Source organism: Herpailurus yagouaroundi, unplaced genomic scaffold (assembly GCF_014898765.1).
Source record: "Herpailurus yagouaroundi ecotype Mexico unplaced genomic scaffold, PumYag 142, whole genome shotgun sequence".
NCBI lineage: Eukaryota > Metazoa > Chordata > Mammalia > Carnivora > Felidae > Herpailurus > Herpailurus yagouaroundi.
In genome coordinates this window covers 38,134,251-38,154,170 of record NW_024412397.1, presented here as the reverse complement: position 1 = coordinate 38,154,170, position 19,920 = coordinate 38,134,251, and the positions used below count along the sequence as shown (strand labels likewise).

Sequence of the window (19,920 nt, the reverse complement as noted above, 5' to 3'; positions counted from 1 at the left end):
CTTACTCTACCTTCTTTAGAACCGAGCTTCTATTCTTATTTTTTATCATTTTGTGCCTTCTACTTATTTGGCTTTAAATTCCTATATTTTTCCCCCTAGATTCTTAAGGTAGATAATTAGGTCACTGAATTTAAACCTTTCTTATATTCTTTTCATTTTTTAATTTTTAATTTTTTTTTATTTTAGAGAGAGAGTACACAAGTTGGGGTGAGGGGCAGAGGGAGAGGGAGAATCTTAAGCAGGCTCCATGCTAAGCATGGATGCAGGACTTGATCCTACAACCACAACCCTGGGATCATGACCTGAGCCCAAATCAAGAGTGAGCCGCGCAGCTGACTGAATCACCCAGGCGCCCCTTAAACCTTGATTATTTCCTAATGTAAGTATTTAAAGGAATGGTACCTCAGGACTTGAGTCCTGTTTCTAGGTAGTTTTCCTAGATCCTTCCTCCATGTGTCGGCTTCATCTGCCAGCTATAGCAGCAATGCCTGCCATCATAGCCACAACAGCATCTGGAGATAGAAAGGTATCATCTCTTTTATATGTCTCTCTTTTAGAGAAAGCAAACTTCTCTGGAAACCATAAAACAGGTTTCCCCTAGCGTCTCATTGACCCAGATTAGGTGATATGCCCATTCCTAAATCAGAATTACTTGCAGGTGGAATAGGATTACCATGACTGGCTTAGATTAATAATTTGGGGTTGAATGAATATTGAGAAGTCAAACTGTATGATCACTTAGGTGACAAGACTGCTAATAGGTGATGAATAAAAGCAAGTTTAATGGATTAATCCAGTTCTAATGCAACCTACTGACCTGTCCAAATGGAGATATTCTACTTACAATCCTGACAACTCCTTCTGCCGTGTACTAGAGTCAGCCAAGTTGCATAGGAAAAGATAGCAGATGTTTACCTGCTGATCATTAGCTCAGACACTAGAGTTCCATGTGTTATATAAGCTGTCAACCAATGTCATTCTAGCCTTTAAATAAAAATAATCCTTCAGTCGTAGACAAGCTAGTTAATCTGAGCTAAATTAAAATTCAAGTAAGATTAAGAGACCCAAATGAGATACATACATTAGGTAAAACTTCAGGAATCAACAATTAATTTTGCATATAGCTTTATACAAGGAAATACTTTGAATTCAAGATGGAAATTACAACTAATTTTAATATTATTTACTAGCCATCCAGGATTTGTCTATATGGTCCATCCAAATCTTCTTCTAGGGCTGCTAGTGTAGTCTCATCCTTGCCTGTCCTCAACGTAGGTGGAAAAGAGAACATTATTTGGGCTTACATTCAGTCGTCCTTTCACCAAACACTTGTCTGGATTTTATCTCCCAGGTCCTCTGCCTTTCAACAACATTCATTCCATAGGGTTTTTACTTCTACTTTTGCTAGAATATGAACTTTATTAGTGCAGGAATTATATAAAAGTAATCTCCTCTTTGTTTCCCCCAATGCTTTTTTTTTTTTAAATTGTGGTAAAATATACATAAAATTTACCATTTTAACCATTTTTAAGTGTACAATTCAGTGGCATTAAATACATTCATAATGTCATATAACAATCATACTACCCATTTCCAGAACTTTTTAATCAACTCACACAGAAATTCTGTACTATTAAACAACTCCTCATCCTCTTCCCCCAACACTGATAACCACTAGTCTATTTTGTCTCTATAAATTTGCCTGTTCTACACACCTCATATAAATGGAATCATACAATATTTCTTTTTTTGTGTTTGGTTTCCTTCACTTAGCATAAAAGGTTTTCAAGTTTCATCCATGTTGTAGCATTATCAAAGTTTCGTTGCTTTTAAGGCTGAAAAATATCCATTATATACATATATCTCTCACATTTTGCTTATCCATTGATCAATTAATGAACACTTGGTTATTTCCACCTTTTGGAAATAAGGTTATTTCCACCTTTGCTATGATCGGGGTGTTCAAGTATCCATCTGAGTCCCTGCTTTCAGTTCTTCTGGATATATACCTAGGAGTGGAGTTGCTCGATCATATGGTTATTCTATGTTCAGCTTTCTGAAGAGCTATAAAACTGTTTTCCACAGTGACTGCACCATTTCACATTACCATCAGCAATGCACAAGTGTTCTGATTTCTCCACAGTCTTGCCAACATTTGTTACTTTTTGTATTTTTAATCAAAGCCACCTAAATGGGTATGAGGATATCTCATTGTAGTTTTCATTTGCATTTCCCTAACGATTAGTGATGTTGAACATCTTTTCCTGTACTTATTGGCCATTTGTGTATCTTCTTTGGAGAAATATCTATTCATGTCCTTTGCCCATTTTTGAAATGGATTGTTTGGGATTTTTGTTGTTGTTGTTGAGTTGCAGGGGGTTCTTTATATATTCTGGATATTGATCCCTTATCAGATATATAATTTGCAAATGTTTTCATTCTACAAGTAATTAAGTGCCTGTTATGGGTCAGGTACTGTGCCAGATGCCTCTGGAACACCAGTGAATGAGTCAGTTCATTCTTTCAAGAAACATAAAATAGCAGGGTCAACACAGAAGCAGATATAAGTGTCCATTTGGTGGGGTAAAAAGTTATCACAATTCTTCTCAAATATGCAAAGGAAAATGGAGCTAATTTCTTATAACTGATGTTTTTACTTCTTGAATCTCCACCCCATTGGGTGGGTGGTGGTGGTAGTGGAAGAATTTAATTATTCATTTCATTTTAACTTCAACTCCCTAACATGGCTATTCCTTGCTCTGCCCTTTTCTGCCATCTGGATACCTGGGAAGGGGGTTTCACTCACACTAGGTGAGGTAGTGCTATAGATTAGGTCTCAGTTGGGCTTGCTGTCCTTTTCTAGTCTCCAGTCTTCACAGTTGGTCTGCTGTTGTGCTTGCTCATCAAATTTATAGCAACCAATGATCTGTTCTTTTGACTAGGCAGGAAGCCAGTATCCCTTCCTTTGTGATTTGTCCCCACATCAGTTTTAACCACCCTGTAAGGTATGGCTGAGACTCCCAGCTGATTCTGGGCCCACTGGGTCCTGCAGCTCTTAGCTATAAGATCCACAAAGTTTGTGCAACAGTCCCAACTCTCCAGGTGGTGCAATCAGCTCTTTTCCAAGGTCCCCATTGGGCATGGAGAACTGCTATAGGTCTTCTATGTGAGATGTTAGCTGGTAGAGGCCCTTTGCCTAGCACTACAATGCCATTTTTACAATAGTTCAGTGTTGGAAAATAGGAAGTCTCTTCAGCAGTTGCTCTCCCAATGCAATCAATAGGAAGGGGGTGCAGTCCTCTCCCCTTTCAATCCCCTTTGGCATTTCTGCAGGGATTGGCTGCAGAGATGAAGGGACACCTGTGTCTGATCTCTTTGCCTCATCATTACCAGGGGCAAGAGGGCTTTTCATTTATCTCATGTCTTCTTTCTTCCCAAAGTATCATTCCTCCTCCTCCTCTTCTTTGGGGCCATATTTGCAGCTTGATATTTTAAAAATATTTTGGGTAATAAATACCAGTAAGAACAGACTGCTATGTAACAAATAGAAGGGTGTGGTAGTGGTCCCCAGCCTACTCTCAGAGTGTTAGGGTAGGCTTCCTGGAAGAAGCGTAAGCTAAAATCTGAATACATAGGAGTTAAGTGCAGAAGATGTTAAGAGTTCAAAAGGAGCACATGCAAAGGCTGGAGGCAGGAGAACTTCTGAAAATTCAGAATATCTTTGGCATAGAGTATGAAGGCAATGGCAAGAGATAAAACTGAAGAGGTAAGCTGTGGTCAGATCATGAAGAGTCTCAAAAACTTTTAGGAGCTAACTGTATATTAAAAGCAATGGGAAGCATATGTTTTGAGCAAGGAAGTGACATGATCAAGCATATGTTTTTGAAAGATCATTTTGGTTGAAAGAAATGGAAGCATATGAAGTCAAAGCTAAGTCACTTTGCTCCCCCTCACTCAGGGATTAGCTACCATCTCAAATTTTGTGGACACACCAGAAAAGTATAGAGTTGGAGGGTCAGTCACATCACCATCTTTAAATATTGAAGAGATGCATTCTCAAGGAAGGCAAAGGATGAAGAAATAGAAGAGGGGATAGGTAATTACTAACGGCAGCCAAGGTCCTTCAGAGGTGAGAAGGAATGATGAGGGGCCAGCGAGACCCCTCTTCTTTAATTCTGGAGATGGGAAATGATGGGTGAAGTGTAGATAGGTTGGCAAACTTGATGGCAGAAAGTTTTTTTAAGTTATTTTTTCCCCCTGTAATGCAGGAGGCAAAATCATAGCCATCTGCCCATGAAGAAGGTGGCCAAGGAGTATAGCAAACATTGTTGGCTGACCCATTGTCATTCCTAATCCCCACCTGCCCTGCTGCTTCCCCTCTAGAGGTTGAAAACCCATGCTTTCTGAAACACATTTGCAAAAAGGAAACATAGCAGAATTTTGCTGGGGATTCTTGGAAAGCTTTTACTTTTCCTAGTAAAGGAGATGGCCATTGCTGGAGCTCCACTTCCTTTTTCTTCCTGACTTGATCCTGGATGTTATTCCTGAAGCTCTCTTGCCTGATAAAATAAACATGAGGGAATGACCAAAGGGCAGAGACCACATCCAGACCAGTTGTTGTTCAGCTGCTGATTGACAGCCAGCATCAACTAACCTCCAGCTTTCTGGTTACAAAACCTTATTTGTTTAAACCATCAAAGGTGGATTTTGCATCCAGAATCATTCCTGATACAGGTAAGTTTAAGGACAATGATAAACGTGTGATCTGGTTTCATGTAAAGAGAGAACATAGGCTTATAGCTAACATTAAAGGCCAAGGAAGTTAAATTCTTAAAAATACCGATTTCACTTGGGAGTATTTAACATCTGTGGGAATTAATCTAATAGGGGTGCTAATATCGTGCTAATTTTAAAAATCAAGGTTAGCCGAAATCATATTAATTCTCCATTTAAATAAACTAGCCCCTTCCACTCATTAGGTGACTTTTTAAAAAATGGTTTTAATGTTTATTTATATCTGAAGAAGAGAGATACAGAGCATGAGTGGGGTGGGGCAGAGAGAGAGGGAGACACAGAATCCAAAGCAGGCTCCAGGCTCCAAGCTGTCAGCACAGAGCCAGACGTGGGGTTTGAACTCACAAACCATGAGATCATGACCTGAGCCAAAGTCTGACACCCAACCGACTGAGCCACCCAGGCACCCCTAAGTAAGTGACTTTTATAAGTGCAAGATCACTCAGTACACAGCAACAGCCTTAAAAGTTTCGTCATGAACTTAGATGATATGACTCATACCACCTTCTTGTGGAGAAATTCAGATTACTCACAATGCAGGGAATACAACCTTTTAAGGTTTATGGCAGCACCAAATGAAGACAACTTCCTTCAGAACAGTTGATTAAGATTCTGTCATTTTATTCACATAGTAACAACAAACTCTTTCAATAATTAAGCAATAATTCACAATACATATTTCTGTATTTGCTGCTTTGCTGCTTTAATAGATGGCTTGTTCCTTTCTTTAATTATGAACAGAATGAGCCCAAATACTCCTACACTTTTAATAACTGAAAATATACAAAACCCTATATTCCTATTAACTACAGCTACAAAGTATAATCACTATCAGAAAATTCTGTAATTACAATTTACATTCACCTCTCTCCTTACCAATCTTATGTTATTAATATTCTAAGTAGAGCATAGTAATCCCATATTTGTGTCTGGAGTTACTCTAAGCACTACATATGGTTGGATTTTCTGATAATGCAATGTTTATACTTCACAAGAAACCCGCTCAAAGAAGTTTACTATGAGTCCCCTCTTCCCTTCTCCTGAAGACTTTCATTTCTGATGTTTGCTTTCCATATTGGGTAACTGTGGCACCACAAAAAACATTATAATGCATGTATTCTTGTAATAGTTTTATCAAGAATCTCTAGAAAAGGAAACGTTATGTTGTACACTGTCAGAATAATTTTAATAACATACAAGTCAGTCATTTTATTTTTAAACAAGAAATCTAATTGATTTAACTATGGGTAAAACTCAGTGGACTCTTTAAATTGAAATTTGGTAATGTCTTCTTTTGTACCGGAGCATCAAAACCCAGGGTCTCATGTCCTGACAACCTGTCTACAAACAAGCCTTACTAAGCATGCATAAGACCCTGAAAAGGTTGTCTTGTGATGCCTGAAACATATTCACAGCTGATTTATGCCAGAAAGGGGGCCATGAAGAACAGTGAAGGATAGTGGTCAGTTGTTAAGGGTTTCCTTTTCCTTTTCCATGTAAGCTGTGGTACTTCTCCATCACACGCCACACTTGCTAGTATTTGTATTATATCAGTCTTAATTGGACAGTATTTTCATCTCCCTTTTTTCATTTTAAGATGACCATGAACCTTATATGAGCACCCACAGATAGCACTATTTATTAGAATGTTCCTAAGACATGTAGAGCCATCTTAATGTTTTCACGGATTTATTTCCAAATTACATTGTAAAGGAGATTATTTATTTCCTACATAGGAAACTACTTAGTATCATCAATAGTATATAGGCTTTTGTGAATTTCCATAAGAGATTAAGTGCCTTTACTCATCTGCCTCCTAACAATGAACCTGGACATTTCAGCCTAGGTCTGAAGGTATCAATTCTTTTGAGTCTCCTCAATCCTATTCTCGTATTTTGAATCTGGTAAGAGAAAACAAATGGTAAAAAATTTTTAAATGCTCTAATCTTTGGTCTGAGAACTCCAATGCTCAAGTTATGGAATAGAAGAAAACACTTATCTTGATACTGATTCCTTCTCAACAGGGAAAATATGTTTGTCTAAAAAGAAATATACTAGTTTATTACTTGTGTTAGTAATGGAAATAGGACATGTTTGGGAATATCTTTTCAAGCAAGAGCTGCCCTGGGGATGGAAATTTGAATTCAGCTTTAGAATCTCAAACATCTGGATTGAAACTGCACTGATAAGCAAAAAAGCAAACGATGATAGAAGATATTCTACATTCTCTCCTGTAGCTCTTATGACTTTTGAAAGCAAACCAGTGCCCACTAAAAACTACTGAAATACTGAAAGAGTGTGTGTGCTTTCTGTCTTATACTGCTGACAAAGCTCTGAGCAAATGCTTTGATTCCCTTACAACACTGATGGGACTTTTTCTTTAGTGTGTCTTTTCCTATGTCTGAGAAGATTTGAGCTTTGACTAAAGGCTTTCCCACATTCATGACACTTGTAGGGTTTTTCCCCAGTGTGAGTTCTTCGATGCTGAATCAGGACTGCACTTCGGCTGAAAGCCTTTGCACACACATCACATGCATAAGGTTTCTCTCCGCTGTGAATTCTATGATGTAGGATAAGGGCTGAGCTCTGACTGAAGACTTTGCCACATTCATCACACTTATGTGGTTTTTTTCCAGAAGGGTTTCTCTGTTTTCTTTCAAACCCACTGTCTTGTTCACAAGCTCTTCTATACGTGAAACTCTGGGAAGCATTCATATGAAGGGTGTCAGAAATATTGTAAGGCAGTTCTATGGTTGGAGGAGTCTTTTGCCTCGAAGCTGAATTCACATTGATAGTTTTGCTCTCTTTAGCTGAAATAATATAGAGAAAAGCAATTTCACTCATTCTCTGTTCAGAAAGAAAGGTAAATTGAATGATCCAAATGAAATACATATGGATTATTTATTAGCCAGCATGTTTGTAAAATAGCATCACAGTGTGGAAGATGAGGATGCTAAGACAGAACACATTGAGAACATCATAAAGCAAGAGGGAAAGCTTTACATACTGAGGAGACAGTCAACTATAGAGAAGAAAAGCACCATGCAAAAAGTAGAATGGTGAGTAGAGGTAAAAAGATGTATCAGAGACTGAAGAAAATCTGGAAGAAAAGAGACTACAAGATAAGGAATAATGGGAGAAGCAGAGAAACAAGCAGAAGAGGAGACAAATGTGGCAGTGGGTAGTAACAGACAAGACTTAGTGCGAGGGTCAACAGAGAAAAGTTTAATAATGAGGAATGAAATGAGGAAAGCCAAGGGTCAAAAATGAATACAGAAAATAAGCTCAAAAAATAAAAATTAGGGGGAAAAGGGGGGAGAATTACAGACTGAGATAACAGACACCTCAAACAAATCAAGGGTAGCACAAAGCACCCATTTATGAAAAACCTCTACTCTTGTATGTATTTTATAGTACTAGTTGAATGGCATTATTACTGGTTTAAATAGAAATCATTTTGTAAATGGTAAGGATTGTCTCAAATTCACTTCTGATACCTCAAACTCTAAAGTGACCTCAATGTCAAAATCCAAGGATGTCCACACTTGTCACCTTCAGTTAACACAGTACTGGAAGTCCTAACCACAGCAATTAGACAACATAAAGTAATACAAGGCATCCAAATTGGTAAGGAAGTAAAACTCTCACTATATGCAGATGACACGATACTATATCCAGAAAACTCTAAAGACTCCACCAAAAAACGACTACAAGTGGTAAATTGAGTCATGTTGCAGGATACAGAATCAATGTACAGAAAGCAAAAAACGAAATTAAGAAAACAATCCCACTTACAATTGCACCAAAAACAATAAAATATCTAAAAATAAACTTAAAGAGGTGAAAGACCTATCCTCTGAAAAGTATAAAACATTTGATGAAAGAAATTCAAGATTATGCAAAGAACTGGAAAGATACTCAGTGATCATGGGTTGGAAGAACAAATATTGTTAAAATGTCTATACTACCTAAAGCGATCTACAGATTTAATGCAATCCCTATGAAAATACCAACAGAACTAGAACAAATAATTCTAAAATTTGTATGGAACCATGAAACACCTTTAATAGCCAGAACAATCTTGAAAAACAAAACAAAACAAAACAAAACTGGAGGTATCACAATTCCAAAGTTCGAGTTATATTACAAAGTGACAGGAAAACAGTATGGTACTGGCATAAAAGAATGAAGCTGGACCACTTTATTACACCACACACAAAAATAAATTTGAATTAGATTAAAGACCTAAGTGTGAGACCCACAACCATAAAATTTTGGAGAGAACAAAGGCAATAATCTGACATCAGCGATAGCAACATTTTTCTAGAAATATCTCCTGAAGCAAGGGAAATAAAAGCAAAAATAAACTATTGAGGCTACATCAAAATGAAAAGTTTCTGCACAGCAAAGGACACAATCAACAAAACTAAAAGACAACCTACTGAATGGGGGACAATACTTGCAAATGACATACCCAATAAAGGGTTAGTATCCAAAATATATAACAAACGGATTCAACTCAATACCCAAAAAACAAATAATCCAATTGAAAAATTGTCTTTTGCCCAGAAGACATAAACAGACATTTCTCCAAAGAAGATATACAGATGGCCAACACACATGTGAAAAGATGCTCAACATCACTCATCATCAGGGAGATGCAAATCAAAACTACAATGAGGTATCTCACCTCACACCTGCCAGAATGGCTAAAATCAAATACACAAGAAACAAGTGTTGGTGAAGATGTGGAGACAAAGAAACGCTCTTGCACTGTTGGTGGGAATGCAAATTGGTTCAGCCACTGTAGAAAATAGTATGGAGGTTCCTTAAAAAGTTAAAAGTAGGGGCGCCTGGGTGGCGCAGTCGGTTAAGCGTCCGACTTCAGCCAGGTCACGATCTTGCGGTCCGTGAGTTCGAGCCCCGCGTCAGGCTCTGGGCTGATGGCTCGGAGCCTGGAGCCTGTTTCCGATTCTGTGTCTCCCTCTCTCTCTGCCCCTCCCCCCTTTATTGTTTTTTTCTCTCTTTCCCAAAAATAAATAAAAAAAAAAACGTTGAAAAAAAAAATTAAAAAAAAAAAAAAAGTTAAAAGTGGAACTAGCCTATTATCCAGCAAATGTACTAGTGAGTATGTACTCAAAGAATACAAAAACACTAATTCAAAGGATACATGCACCCCTATGTTTAAAGTAGCATTATTTACAATAGCCCAAGTATCCATCAATAGATGAGTGGATAAGGAAGATGTACACACACACACACACACACACACACACACACACACACTAAAATTATTCAGCCAAAAAAGAATGAAATTTTCCCATTTGCAACAACATGGATGGAGCTAGACAGTATAATATAAAGCGAAATAAGTCAGTCAGAGAAAGACATGATTTCACTCATATGTGGAATTAAAAACAAAACAAATTAGCAGGGTGGGGGGTGAAGGAGAAAGAGGGAGAAAGAGAGAGAAAGAGAGAGAGAGAGAAAGAGAGAGAAAAAAGAGAGAGAGAGAGAGAGAGAGAGAGAGAGGCAAACCAAGAAACAAACTCTTAACTATAGAGAACTGATGGTTACCAGAGGGGAGGAGGGTGGGGGAATGGGAGAAAAAGGGGATGGGGATTAAGCAGTGCACTTATCATGATGAAAGATAAATAAAAAACAAAACAAAACAAAAAATGTAGAAAAGGCCTCTGTGAGGACATTCAGAGGTAGAACATAGTCCTTGCCAACTCTGAGATCCTAAAACCTGGCTTTAAGGCTAATTACTTTTGTAGTCACTGCCACAAAAAGCCGCTGAAGCAGGGATGGTTCCCTCTTGATCCTGATGGAGTGTGAACAGACTTTCATTTTTCTCTTAGTTAAGCCAAGACAACTGCTAGACTGGAGGTATTAAGTCCCCGGCACAAGCCTCTTGGGAGCAGGTACTTATCCAGTAAGAGAAATATTTTCTAAATCTCTACATTTCTGTATTTTATTTTTCCTATATTTTCTTATTAAAATTCTCTTGGAAAAACTCTAACTTTACTTAGCTGATCAAACCCCATAGAATAAGGAAGCAGTGCTGGGGGGAGGAGGGGAGATACTCCCAGTTGGGGTTTCCCTTTTCATTTCTGACTCCCATTTTATCCAGCATGATCATCTAGAAGGAAGGTCTCTGCTTAGATGTCACTCATCAAAGTGGGCTTCTCCACCACTTTATTTAATAAGACTCTATCCCCACTTTATTTGATAATACTTATCCCCCTCATTTTGCTTTGGTTTTTCTTTCCATAGCACTTATTTTTTAGTATCTGCAATGGAAAAGCTATGCTAGCCATTTTGAAGCACTTTTGTAAAAAGTGATGCAAAGAATTCTTCTCAAAGCTAGAACAAACAATCCTAAAATTTATATGGAACCACAAAAGACCCCAATAGCCAAAGTAATGTTGAAAAAGAAAACCAAAGCGGGAGGCATCACGATCCTGGACGTTAGCCTCTACTACAAAGCTATAATCATCAAGACAGTATGGTATTGGCACAAAAACGAACACACAGACTACTGGAATAGAATACAGAACCCAGAGATGGACCCACAAATGTATGGCCAACTAATCTTTGACAAAGCAGGAAAGAGTATCCAATGGAAAAAAGACAGTCTGTTTAACAAATGGTGCTGGGAGAACTGGACAGCAACATAAAGAAGAATGAAACTGGACCACTTTCTTACACCACACACAAAAATAAACTCAAAATGGATTAAAGACCTAAATGTGAGCCAGGAAACCATCAAGACCCTAGAGGAGAAAACAGGCAACAACCTCTTTGACCTCAGCCACAGCAACTTCTTACTTGACACGTTTCTGAAGGCAAGGGAAATAAAAGCAAAAATGAACTACTGGGACCTCAACAAGATAAAATGCTTCTGCACTGCAAAGGAAACAATCAACAAAACTAAAAGGCAACCAACAGAATGGAAGAAGATATTTGCAAATGACATATCGAATAAAGGGTTAGTATCCAAAATCTAGAAAGAACTTACCGAAACCAACACATGAAAAACAAATAACCCAGTGAAGAAATGGGAAGAAGACATGAACGGACACTTTTCCAAAGAAGACATCCAGATGGCTAACAGACACATGAAAAGATGCTCAACATCGCTCCTCAGGGAAAAACAAATCAAAACCACATTGAGATATTACCTCACACTGGTGAGAGTGACTGAAATTAACAACTCAAGGAACAAAAGATGTTGGTGAGGATGTGGAGAAATGGGAACCCTCTTGCACTGTTGGTGGAAATGTAAACTGGTGCAGCCACTCTGGAAAACAGTGTGGAGGTTCCTCAAAAAATTAAAAATAGAACTACCCTATGACCCAGCAACAGCATGACTAAGAATTATCCAAAGGAGGGGCGCCTGGGTGGCTCAGTCGGTTGAGCGTCCAACTTCGGCTCAGGTCATGTCAGCTGTGCTGACAGCTCAGAGCCTGGAGCCTGTTTCAGATTCTGTGTCTCCCTCTTTCTCTGACCCTCCCCTGTTCATGCTCTCTCTCTGTCTCAAAAATAAATAAACGTTAAAAAAAAATTAAAAAAAAAATTATCCAAAGGGAAAAAAAAAATAAAAATAAAAGAATTATCGAAAGGATACAGCAGTGCTGATTCATAGGGGGACATGTACCCCAATGTTTACAGCAGCACTTTCAACAATAGCCAAATTATGGAAATAACCCAAATGTCCATCAACTGATGAATGGATGAAGAAGATGTGGCTTATATATACAATGGAATACTACTTGGCAATGAGAAAGAATGAAACCCTGCCATTTGCAGCAACGGGGATGGAACTGGAGGGTATTATGCTAAATGAAATAAGTCAGTCAGAGAAAGACAGATATCTTATGTTTTCACTCATGTGGAACTTGAGAAACTTAACAGAAGACCATGGGAGAAGGGAAGGGGAAAAATAGTTTCAAACAGAGAGGGAGGCAAACCCATTAAGAGACTCTTAAATGCAAAGAACAATTGGAGGATTGATGGGGGGGGGGGAAGGGGGAAGGGGAAATGGGTGATGGGCATTAAGGAAGGCACTTGTTGGGATGAGCACTGTAAGTGATGAATCGCAGGAATCAACCTCCAAAACCAAGAGCACACTGTATACACTGTACGTTAGCTAACTTGAAAACAAATTATATTAAAAAAATAATAAAATAAATAGAAAATTACTTCTTTAAAAAAATACAAAAAAAAAAAAAGGGGGTGCAAGGAGCAACAGAGGCCAGTTTAGCATGTGAGGAAAAATATTCAAATTCGAGTCACCACAGGAGGGCAAAGTCATCTTGGCAGCAATATGGCGATTATAGTACTAGATGTCACCAGTAACCAAACAAGAAGAAACAGAATATGATGAGGTAGACTAGGTATGATATGATGAGGTAGACTGTGACTTATGGTCCCTCAAAAGGGCCCTTAGGAGCTGCCTGAAGGTAAAACACCTGAGAACAGGCCAGGTTGGTGCCCTTGTGGACCAACAGTGCTTGCTCCTGCTTCAGTTAGAGTAGCTGTGTTTTCATCTGTTTTACTTGCTGGGACTCCATGTAAAATTTCATTTGAGAAAAGGGTCATGCTTCTTTTTCTTTTTAATGTTTATGAGGTGGGAGAGAGGGGGATGGAGAGAGAAAGAGAGAGAGAGAGAGCGCGCGCACGGGGGAGGGGCAGAGAGAGAGAGGGACAGAGGATCCAAAGCGGGCTCTGCGCTGACAGCAACAAGCCTGATGCGGAGCTCGAACTCACAAATTGTGAGATTATGACCTGAGCCAAAGTCAGATGCTCAACCAACTGAGCCACCCAGGAGCCCCAAAAAGGGTCATGATTTTTAAAGAAAGGTTTGAAAATCCCATGGAGATGATGTCAAGGATTTAAAAATCTGAAAGATATTACAAGACTCTATGGGTAAGAAACAAGAACAAAATACTGAGAGTGATCATTATTAGCACAACATATAATGGTGGAAGTTCCCACGTGAAGAAGAGGCAGGAGGGGAGATCTGAGACCTCTTACAGAGAGCAGCTGAGATGTGTGTGGTCAGGTGAGAGGCCACCTTTGCCTCCCACCATGAACTGAATCCTGCCCCTCACCTTTTTGTCTTGAGTCAAACTCCCGTGATGTTAATGGCAGCTGCTTCTTAATGGGCTTGATCTGGCTATTTGGTGATTCCCGATGAATTTCCCAAGGTGTCAACTTCTCTGCAAGCATGTCCTCATTTTGTCCAAAAAACACCTGAAAGCAGTTAGGCATACCTGAGCCTGAAGAAGAAACCCACGTTGGGACTTTGAAATAAGAGAGAAGAAACTATGTAGAAATATCCTGGGACGCAGGAAAAGGGAGGAAGAAAGCACAGCCGTGTTCAGTTTTCTGGCACAGCTGGGAGTACATTCACCACCCAACATGTTTAGCGTGTTCAGTGGGAGTACAATTTGAGAGTTCTACCCCAATAATGGCCCAGAGCTTCTAACCCAGCCTGGTTGCCCATCCGTGCCTGATGCCTTTTTACCTGCTCAGTTGGCCCGTCAAGCTCTTTCTCCAGCTCCTCCAGCATAGTCACGGCTTGCTCTCCGTTCTCGGGCCGGTGCTCTCGCAGCCAGGCCTGCAGCTCCTCAGGCAGGATGGCCAGGAACTGCTCCAGCACCAGCAGCTCCAGGATCTGCTCCTTGGAGTTCACCTCGGGCCTCAGCCACTGATGGCAAAGCTCCCGGAGCCGGTTCAGAGCCTCCCGGGGCCCAGGCGACTCCTGGTAGCCAAAGTGCCTGAACCGCTGGTGGAAGGTCTCTGGGCTGCAGGAGGTGCTCCAGGGGAGGCTGGAGTCCAGATCACAGATCTGCTCTTCCTCTTCCATCTTCACTATCACGATGCTGTCAGACTCCTCTGAAGGTTGTGGATGGAGTGAGGACTTTCTCAATTTTGCAGACATTTGGACTGGAAATAAATAAGTTGGCTTTAATCTTCAGGGAGGTGAGCTTTCCTTAAGGACACTCCTTAAATACGATTAAACAAACAGGTAGAAACAAGACACAGACACGTTTCTTAGAAATACAACACTGGGGGCACCTGGTGGCTCAGTAGGTTAAGCCTCTGATTCTTGATTTCAGCTTAGGTCATGATTTCAGGTTCGGTTTGTGAGATCAAGGCCTGCAGAGTTGGCTTGGGATTCCCTCTCTCCCTCCCTCTCTCTCTGCCCCTCCCCCATGCATGCTCAAAATAAACAAACTTTTTTTTTTTAATTTAAAAACAAAGAAACGTAACACTGTTACAGAAAGTACTGCCCTTAATCTTAACATAAACCATGCTTTCAAAGAATACTTCCTTAAGAGAATTGAAGAGCTAAGATGGCATTAATTCATATGCATGAGTAATTCCCAATTTATTCTGAAAATCTTGCACATAAGGCTGACTAAATATCACAATAAGAGATCAGCCAGGATTGTGCAGGAACTCCTGGAGAACAGAAATAAGGGAAGCTTGAGAAAAATTATGACTCTGGGGCACGCTCAAACAGCCAATTAATTTTTTCTAGCCTGTTGCAAAGAGCATTAAGAAATAGTCTCATGAGAGAAGTATTCATGTGGATTTCTTTTCAACACTTACTATTAAAAAGTATTAAATAAAACATTAAGTTTAATACTATTGAACAGCATTAAAACAATACTATTTTGACATTAAAGGAACTATTTAAAAGAAAAAGTAATTGTACATTCCCTAATCTTAATGTGATTCTATTTTTTCATATTCACTTCTACTTCCCATCCATAACATCTGCATTATTTGCCTATCTCTTTAGTGTAGAATATTTAGGTTGTTTCTAAGTTTGACTACCATAAATAATTATGGGAGGCACATTTTCAGGAATATATTTTTCTCCTTTCAAATTATTCAAGGATATCCCAAGGACTTGGCTTGCTGGGGTCAAAGCAGAGCGGCAAATATCTTGCTAGGTACTATCAAAGGAATTACTGAAACGATTGTTCACCAATTCACAATGTCAACAGCAACTCAGTGATGTAATTTCTCCAGGTATCATGAGCTTGTCAGCAGGAAGGGGGTGGAAAGACACTTCTAGCACTATATGCATCACTGATCACTGATGGCTGATTACAAAATCTTATAGGTGACCCGATTTTTCTTTTTTATGCAGTTGACCTGAACAAGACCCGTGGCTTCTTAAAACTCTAGCAGGTGAGAGACAACGTTACCAAGTAAATAGAAGAACGTTATATACTCTGCTATGCAGCAAATGATAACAGCTGACACAGAGTATTAACCATGTGCCGAGCACTGTTCTCAGCACCTTAAAGAGAAACTCCTTTAAACCTTCTCAAAAGTCCTGCACGCTTACTTCCATGCCTGCCTTGTAGATGAGGAACCTGCCAAGCTCAGGTAGAGTGACCACGGGCAAAGGGGCAGGGATGGGGCCTGATTCCGGGCCATCCACTTACCCACAGTGCTGCGTGGTCAAGAGGCCGGGGGCAGGGGTCCGGGTGCCGAGAAGGAGCAGCAGACCCAGATGATCCTGCGCCGGGGGAGAATCTAGGGTCGAGACCTGGGCGGCGGGAAAGGTTGAGGCCATGAGTTCGGACGCCGTCTGGGAGCGTTACATTGAGGGACTCTAAACTAAAAGCCTCTGGAAGTCACGGAGAGAGTGGCGGCCGGCACGCATTCTGCCTCTTCAGCACCTGCAGCCGCGTGCCACCTCCACAGCTGCTCTCGGCGCTACACAGGAGACTGGGAGACCGAACCGCCAACACACGCGCGGGTCTGTGACCAACGGGCTCCCTCCCTGGAGGGGAGGCTTCGCCGAGAGCCCGGAAAGCGGGGTGCTACGGCGGAGGACCGACGCTCACCCCAGCCACCCCTCCTCCAGCGGGGCCGAGTCGCCGCAGGTTGGCGCCGGAGGGTCTCCGGACGCGTAGCCCACCTGCCCCACCCCGCCCACGCCTCTCCCGCGCGGGGCCCCGGCCCCGCGAGACCGCGGGCCGCGCGCGGGCGTTGAGGACGCTGCGCGGAGGCCAGGTGAGCGCGCGCCGGCGGGGAGCCGAGAGTGTTCGGCTGTGGCGGCAGGCGCCGCGGGGCTGCACAGGGAGGACGAGGGGAGGGGGGTCCCGGCGCGCGGCTAGGGGGCCTAGAGGTGCAGGACCGGCTGAGGGCCGAGGGAAACGCCGGGGGGTGACAGGAGCGGGCGTGAAGAGGGGTTGTGCGGAGGGACGGGCTGGGAGGGCGGCCTCAGGGTGTCGTCGAGGTCCGCGCCACCTCCTCCCAAACCCCGGGTGAGGACGCCTCTCCATGCAGCCTAGGGGTTCAGAGGGGGCCTCGGCTCTCACCTCCCGACGGGGAAGAGCGACCCCGCGATTTCCGGAAGATGCCGGGAAAGCGCCCGGTCGGAAGCTGCTTCCGGTCCTCGCGGCTGGGTTGGGAGCCGGCCCGGGTTGAGGGAGCGGTTGCCATGGAGACGAGTCGCCGCCGCAGGAGGCTTTTGGTGAGGCGACTTCCGAGTTAGCGGAAGGCGATAACCCCGACGGTTGGGAATGCGACTGCTCCGCATACCGGTTCACAAAACCCGGGGTGGTTGTTTTTCAGAGTGCTTCTACTTGGGTTATTCCATTTACTTCTTCATTAACCCGGTAAAGTTATTCCCACTTAACAAAAAAATAAGTCCAAAGGTTTCGTGACTTGCCCAAGATCACAGAGAGGAAAGACTCCTTAGCTTTCTGCCTTTCAGTTCAACCTGCCTCTAATACCATCCGCGCTACTGGGGTTGGTTGTACTCCAAGTAGTACTGTTTTAAGGAAAAGATTTGACGCCACCCCCGCCCCCACCCCACTCTTTCACGGGAGAACCTAATGGCCCTTAAAAAGGTGACAACCCACCTACACACATATTTTGGCACCAATATATACGTCTATATTTCCTCAGATAACCTTTTAAGTAAATTTAAAAATGTGAGGCCACAACCCCACATATTGGCTTCCTCTTCCACCTACTTTCCATAGGGACTCCTGGAAAATGTAGTTGTAGAGGGAAGTAGGGAATTAGGGAGAGAACAGAGACGCTTGAAAACCACTTGGTAATAAACAACAATAAGAAAAAAAAAACCACACCTTTTGGTATGACCTCTCCCCTCCCCCGCCCCTCCTGCGCCAAGTATGCCCTTACCAGAGTCCGAAATGATGAGAGAAAAGGCTGCTTTATTCCAACTGTACCAGACCTAAGGGTTAGGGGAGAAACTTGTCGCTTAGTTAATCTACAATGACATTAAATTTGAAGAAATTCTTGCACCAATAGGGGACTTTCACAGGATAAGATTTTTTGTTGAGGCAGCTACTAATACAAATAGCAAGACAGTCCAAAAGTGCGGAAGGGAATGTGTTCACTCTGATGGTGGGTAGGTTAAGTTAGTCAAGGCAATGAGGCATCCGAAACAGGAGCAGTCAATTTCTGACAGTGGTGTGAAGTCATAGAAGGTAGTTTAAGGAGAAAATGGACAGTAATTGAAGGCTGCAAAGAGAATAAGGTACTATTCATGGGTTTGAATTCTACCAAATATCCAGATCATCCCAGAAGATGAAGCTAAGAAAAAAGTAAAACAGTGTTTATAAAACGTTTTATAGTGTAAGGGGAGCCTGGGTGGCTCAGTTGGTTAAGCCTTATACTTCAGCTCAGGTCATGGTGTCATGGTTGGTGAGTCGCAGCATCTCATGGTTGGTGAGTTGCGGGGTTGGTGAGAGCCCCGCATCTGGCTCTCTGCACTCAGGCTTTCTGCTGTCAGTGCAGAGCCTGCTTCGGATAGAGTGGAAAGTTAGCAGAAATAAGGTCCTAGTAGAAAGATCATCTGCTAAGTACCAGATGGGTGATACTCACTGAGAATTCAAACGTCAGACACAGATTTTTGCTCTTTAGGAGCTGATAGGCTAATAAAGAAGAATGGTATATAGATTGACTATTCTAAACAACATGGTAGCTGTTCTGATGGAGCTAACTACAGGATACTATAAAAGCACAAAGAAGGTGTTGGGGGGGAGGGTGGAGAGAGTGGGATTGGAGTTGTTGGGGAAAGCTGAGTGCCATGTAGTCGAAACTGAGGGACCAGTGAAATTTTATATTTGCTGGGATTGAAGGATGGCAGGCCATGAGTGGCTAAGGATGAGGATGAAGAAATAAGAAGTTTCGAAAGATGTGGCAGGCCAGGTAAAAGGCTTTGAACTAAAATTTTAATCAGGGTCTTCTGAAGTAAAGTCTGCCTGAGTAGTAAAGAAACTTCAGGTTTCTGAAGTAAAGTCTGCCTGAGATTCTTAGCATAAACCGTTTTACCAAACATTCTGAAGATGCTCAGACAACCCGAAGATAATATACACCTTCCCAGTATGCATTCCTTGATGATCAATAAGGACTGGGTTCTAACTCCCATTCCCCAGTGAATGATCTGCTGCTGAATAAAGTTTGAGCTTTAAGTAAAGATTTTTCGAGAAAATGTCCCCAAACTGAAAGACGAGTATTCACAGATTAAAAGGGCCAGCGCTTTGCATGCACCACACAAGGGATGAAGACCTGTATCATTCTGGAATTTCCTAAAATACAGGACATGGGGCGCCTGGGTGGCGCAGTCGGTTAAGCGTCCGACTTCAGCCAGGTCACGATCTCGCGGTCCGGGAGTTCGAGCCCCGCGTCGGGCTCTGGGCTGATGGCTCGGAGCCTGGAGCCTGTTTCCGATTCTGTGTCTCCCTCTCTCTCTGCCCTTCCCCCGTTCATGCTCTGTCTCTCTCTGTCCCAAAAATTAAAAAAAAAAAAAAAAAAAAATTGGAAAAAAATTAAAAAAAAAATACAGGACAAATTTGAGATCCTAAAAGCTTCCAGAATCTAAGGAGCTGCAAGCTAAAATTTGAAAAACAAGATGATTATTAGACTTCTCAGTCTAGAAGATAATGAACAATGCCATCAAAATCTTGAGGAAAATTAATTTCCAAATTAAACACAGCTGAATCATATTCAAAGTAGGAATAAGGACATTTTCAGACATGCTAAGTGTTAAAAAAAAAAAAAAAGTTCCCTCCCATGCATCCCTTCTCAGGAGGCTACTGGAAGTCTGCCCTAAAGAGA

General features: G+C 41.6%; 1 protein-coding gene across 6 annotated transcripts; it reads right to left on the bottom strand.

Moving 5' to 3' along the window:
• Window positions 1-447: 447 nt before the first annotated feature.
• ZNF396 (zinc finger protein 396) lies at window positions 448-17,254 on the bottom strand. 6 transcript variants are annotated; one of them, XM_040479073.1, is made up of 5 exons: window positions 17,148-17,234; window positions 16,266-16,369; window positions 14,327-14,748; window positions 13,911-14,052; window positions 5,394-7,604 (listed from the first exon to the last, which is right to left on the bottom strand). In XM_040479073.1, the coding sequence occupies exons 3-5, from the start codon at window positions 14,741-14,743 to the stop codon at window positions 7,150-7,152; spliced, it is 1,014 nt and encodes a 337-aa protein (XP_040335007.1). In that variant the 5' UTR covers window positions 14,744-14,748; window positions 16,266-16,369; window positions 17,148-17,234; the 3' UTR covers window positions 5,394-7,149. The 6 variants fall into 6 exon arrangements, with proteins under 6 accessions (XP_040335010.1, XP_040335008.1, XP_040335007.1 ...); XM_040479076.1 differs by lacking the exons at window positions 5,394-7,604; window positions 16,266-16,369 and adding an exon at window positions 448-512 and having other exon boundaries at window positions 17,148-17,252; XM_040479074.1 differs by lacking the exons at window positions 5,394-7,604; window positions 16,266-16,369 and adding an exon at window positions 4,445-4,559 and having other exon boundaries at window positions 17,148-17,254.
• Window positions 17,255-19,920: the final 2,666 nt, after the last annotated feature.

Excerpts from the sequence above, each read along its gene's own strand:
- ZNF396 (XM_040479071.1), bottom strand. The coding sequence starts at position 14,743 with ATGTCTGCAAAATTGAGAAAGTCCTCACTCCATCCACAACCTTCAGAG. Across the intron at positions 14,053-14,326 it reads TTGACGGGCCAACTGAGCAG|GTGTTTTTTGGACAAAATGA; the intron begins GTAAAAAGGCAT and ends AACTGCTTTCAG. Across the intron at positions 7,605-13,910 it reads GTTTGACTCAAGACAAAAAG|CTAAAGAGAGCAAAACTATC; the intron begins GTGAGGGGCAGG and ends ATATTATTTCAG.